The sequence below is a fragment of the Grammomys surdaster genome, unplaced genomic scaffold (genome assembly GCF_004785775.1).
Source record: "Grammomys surdaster isolate TR1022 unplaced genomic scaffold, NIH_TR_1.0 125341, whole genome shotgun sequence".
Taxonomy (NCBI): Eukaryota; Metazoa; Chordata; class Mammalia; order Rodentia; family Muridae; genus Grammomys; species Grammomys surdaster.
The window spans coordinates 587816-591762 of NW_021620215.1; the positions used below are offsets into that span (position 1 = coordinate 587816).

The 3947-nt window shown below is 47.4% G+C and overlaps 1 protein-coding gene across 2 annotated transcripts; it reads right to left on the reverse strand.

Annotated features, from left to right (window-relative positions):
* Positions 1–2830, reverse strand: Slamf9 (SLAM family member 9). 2 transcript variants are annotated; one of them, XM_028785714.1, is made up of 4 exons: positions 2651–2830; positions 1737–2078; positions 754–1026; positions 1–356 (listed from the first exon to the last, which is right to left on the reverse strand). In XM_028785714.1, exons 1-4 carry the CDS (start codon positions 2691–2693, stop codon positions 157–159), a joined length of 858 nt encoding a protein of 285 aa, XP_028641547.1. In that variant the 5' UTR covers positions 2694–2830; the 3' UTR covers positions 1–156. The 2 variants fall into 2 exon arrangements, with proteins under 2 accessions (XP_028641547.1, XP_028641548.1); XM_028785715.1 differs by having other exon boundaries at positions 1737–1928; positions 2651–2784.
* Positions 2831–3947: the final 1117 nt, after the last annotated feature.

The window sequence follows — 3947 nt, forward strand, 5'->3', positions numbered from 1 at the left end:
TTCCATAGGGGTAGGGACTTGACTTTATTTCCAGATGGTGTCCTTCAGGGAATACAGTCCTTTTAGATGTTCAACTCTGATCCCCTCTCCCACCAGTCCCCCAAAGAATTTCCCTAGAGACCAAAACAAAGCTCAGAAGAGGACCCCAAAAGCCAATCAGACTGGAGTAGGGCCAGACTTCCCTTTCTTCCTCAGTTTGATTCGGTTTCTCTTGAGTTTCCTCACCCTTGGCATCTCATAGTTTTTCTGGGCTCGGTAGATGTAGAGTCCCACAGCTAGAATTACCAAGAGTAAGAGAAAGACCAAGCTCTTGACCAGGAAGCAGAGCATTGAAGGCTTCTCTGGATATCCAGGATCTGGAATAGGAAGAAAGGAAAGTAGTTCAGTAGAAGACTGGTAATTTTAGTGGGCAGACGTCTACCTAGAGTTTCTCAGAAAGGCTCTTGGGTTAATAATCAGCTCACATCTTGTAGCAAATGACTCTAGAAACACCTATTCTGTGCGCAGAAACTCAGGGACTGAAATCTAGCTATCAATCTCAAGCCAAGTGCAGAAGAGTCCTCTGGAAATCCAGAGCAATTGACAAATTTGAGCCACTCTGATCCGGTGGCAAGCATCTGCAGGAGAGTGTTATGTTTTAGAATCCTAGTTATGTTCCTTAAAAAGAGTCACAGGCATGGTGGAGGGAAAGAGGTAGTGTTCCAAGGCATAGGACTTGCACAGGCTCAGGAATGTTGTCTTGGGCTCTGGTACCTGCACAGAAGGACCCAACAGAGATGTGACGGGAATTGATGCTGCTGACGGGGTTGCTGACCCTGCAAGTATAGAAAAGAGTTTTGACACCAGGCCTCCAGGATGTACTGAGGACAGAGCCTTCATGGGATATGTTAGTGCTGTCCTGTGAGGAAAGCCAGATGTAGGTCACGTCCATGCCTGCTCTCTCTACGGAGCACATCAGAGATATATTACAGGCACCTTCCTCTGAGATGTTAGAGTTCACAGTGATGTGGGGCTTCGACAGCCGCCCTAAAAGAGAAGAAAATAGACCCATTGAACATTCTGGAGTTGGGTCTGTTTTCCTAGTTTCTCAAGCCTTGGGTATTCTTGCTATTTTGAGAGGCCCTTTACTCAAACAATAAATAAGCAAAACCAAATAAAACAACCATATAACTTGTGGTTGCAGGGTCCCAGAGGATCTCCTGAGACAGATGTCCATCCCTGGCACCTTCTAACATCACTCTCTTAGTTTTACACCCTCTTACCTTCAAAACCTCTTCTACCTCAATGACTGCACAGAATACTGTTACTCGCCCCCCCCCAAAGACATTTACATTGTAACCATCTCTTCAAGACCCAAAGTAGCTTCAATGTGGCAGGTGGAGAAGAAATTTTGTTTCAAGTAGGAAAGAAATGTCTATTAGTCCTCAAACTACTCAGGGGGATGAAGGCCTCGAGAGCTGTTTATCTAGAGCCATCTCCTTGGTGAGAAAGAGCCCTCCGAGGCTCTACACACCATCTTTATCTTTCCTACTGCTTTGGGCGCCTCCATGGAAACAGCCTCAAAGTCCAGTGCCTCTTTGTTCCTGTTCATTCTCCCTGTGGCTGAAGCTCAGGCACTGGAACAGACCACACTACAAGTAGTCTGCCTTTCAGTTTCAGCCTCTTAAGGCTTACCTCAGCTCCCGGGCTTCCACACCAAACTCAGGAAAGCCAGAATAAAGGGAGTCTAAACTCACGGTAGACACGGAGATTGTAAGACTTCGTGATATGGAGCTGGGGCGTCTTCAAGTTGACTTGGGCTTCGTAAAGCCCTGAGTCCTCCCAGGTCACATTGCTAATACGCAGGGAGTAGCTGGCCTCTGGGATGCTCACTCTGCCCCGGTAGCGAAGATCCATTGCCATGATGACAATTGGCTGTCCCTCTTTGCCTGGCGTTACGATGGCAAGTATTTTTTGAGAGAACCAGGTGATGTTATTAATTTCTTCATTGGATGGTATTTCCAGAGAGAGGTTGATAGACTCTTGAAGGACAGCAACTACTTCCTCAGGGTCCTCATCATCTCCAGAAAACCCTTTGGCTAAAAAAGAGATCCAAATAGCCTGGCCGATATCTCTTGGAGGCTGCAGCTAGTTAACAGGTAACTCATACTTGGGTAACTAGTTAACGGCTCATCCTCACCTGAGCACCTTCTCTAGTTCCATACATCGGACGACTCTAGCTACCTCTTGTCGTTCTAGATTTTCACTGCACCTGAGTTGATCGGGGATAGTCCCCGTTTATCTCTTCACTATTTTCCTTCTTTCTTGTCCTCCTGGAACTGCAACCCCATGCATGTCTCCCAGATATCCTCTCTCATCCTCCTCAGAGACCATAACCCATTCCTTGGAGATCAGAGTAGAAGTCCCCCCAAACTAGCTTGGGATTTAGCTATATCACTTCTAGGTATGTACCCAGCACAAGCCACATCAACATACAACAGTGATACTTGCACACCCATGTTTATTGCAGAGCAATTCACAATCAACTTTGGTGCCCATCAACAGAAGGGCTGACACATTCATCCCTAAAGGAAGGGTCTTGCTAGCCTAAGGCCAAGTAGAGCAGAGGGGTATAAAGACAGTCTTAACACGGGAGCAGGTAGCCACTCACCTTCCTGAAGCAGCAGCAGGAGTGCCCACAGAAGGGCTCCCATCTCGGCCGCTCCTGCCTGAGAAGAGTAACTTGGTCAGCTACCTAGGCTGTGGAAATACAAGCTGGTAAGGGGTTCATAGAGACAGAATGGCTGGTTGACACTGTCAGGAAGCAAAGAGGGAAATAATTCTCGCTCCAACTTCCTCTGTACACATTAAGCTCCTCCCTGGCCCTCATGGAAAGACGTCTCTCCGCAGTCTGTCAGATGATGTATCCACTGTCTCAGATCGCCCATCCCCCAAACTCAGCCCAAATCTCACTTCCTAGTACAGACTTTGGCTTTTCTGTCTCCGGCCATCTGCATGCCCAGATCCCACAGAAATCACATATGCATGCGCTAGCCAGCTGTCAGCCCTCAGAACACTCTCCCCCACCCCTTCAGTATTTTCTATGTGGCTGTGATCTTTATCTCCCCTGAGAAAGTCTTTTATTTCCTCTGTATGTTTCGCTGTTCCTGGCCCCTGCTAAATGCATCTTACAGCATTAGAGAAGATGAGTGTGGGAAGTCTTCTACTTAAAGCTATTCGTATTCCCATTTGTGATGCTATTTGAGAACGGGGGACTGATCTCTAAAAACAAACAAACAAACAAACAAACAAAAGCTGTCTTCATCCACCTTTCTGCTTTGCCTAGTGACTGCAAACAGTTTTGACCACTCAGTGGTAGCGACATCTGATTCAGTGGCCTGAGCAGGGAGTGGTGCAGACTAGTCCCCAGGAGTGTCTGAACATAGGAACTGCTGATTGGCCACAGAAGACACCTCCAAACCTCCAGACCAGTCTGCCACCTCAATCAGGGAGCAGTGAACTCAAGAGCAGATATAGTCCTTTCACCCTGACAGTTTTTCTTAGTCACAACCTTTTCAGCTACACTTGTTTTTCCTTCTTCATCTCTTCAGGCTCCCTTCAGGAGAAGAGATTAGGCATGACCAGATGAGAACCGTGGGTGCTCCCCAGAGATGGTAACGCATGTGTGCAGAAGTTCCCAAGCCAGCATCCACCAAGTACCCTTGTTGCGTGCAATGGCAATTTCAACAGTACTGAGAAGAATTTGTGTTACACAGAGCAACAGTAGATGGATTGACATAAGACACCTTTATAAGGGGCTAAGGCTCAGCTCTGGGATTGGTGACCAGCAGAAGCTATCACTCCCTAAAGTCCTCTTAGACCTGAGTAATGAAAGTCCACTGCCTCCAGAGGCAGGAGCAAATGTCAGCACATCTAGCTGGCCGCAGGAGTTCCTGGAGGAGATGAGG

What these genes read in the sequence shown, in the direction of transcription:
- Slamf9 (XM_028785714.1), bottom strand. Translation starts at nt 2,693, where the DNA reads ATGGGAGCCCTTCTGTGGGCACTCCTGCTGCTGCTTCAGGAAG. An exon ending in CCTGCTGCTGCTTCAGGAAG is followed by an intron (nt 2,079 to 2,650) that starts GTGAGTGGCTAC and finishes TCTCTTTTTTAG; the next exon opens with CCAAAGGGTTTTCTGGAGAT. An exon ending in TTACAATCTCCGTGTCTACC is followed by an intron (nt 1,027 to 1,736) that starts GTGAGTTTAGAC and finishes CTTCTCTTTTAG; the next exon opens with GGCGGCTGTCGAAGCCCCAC.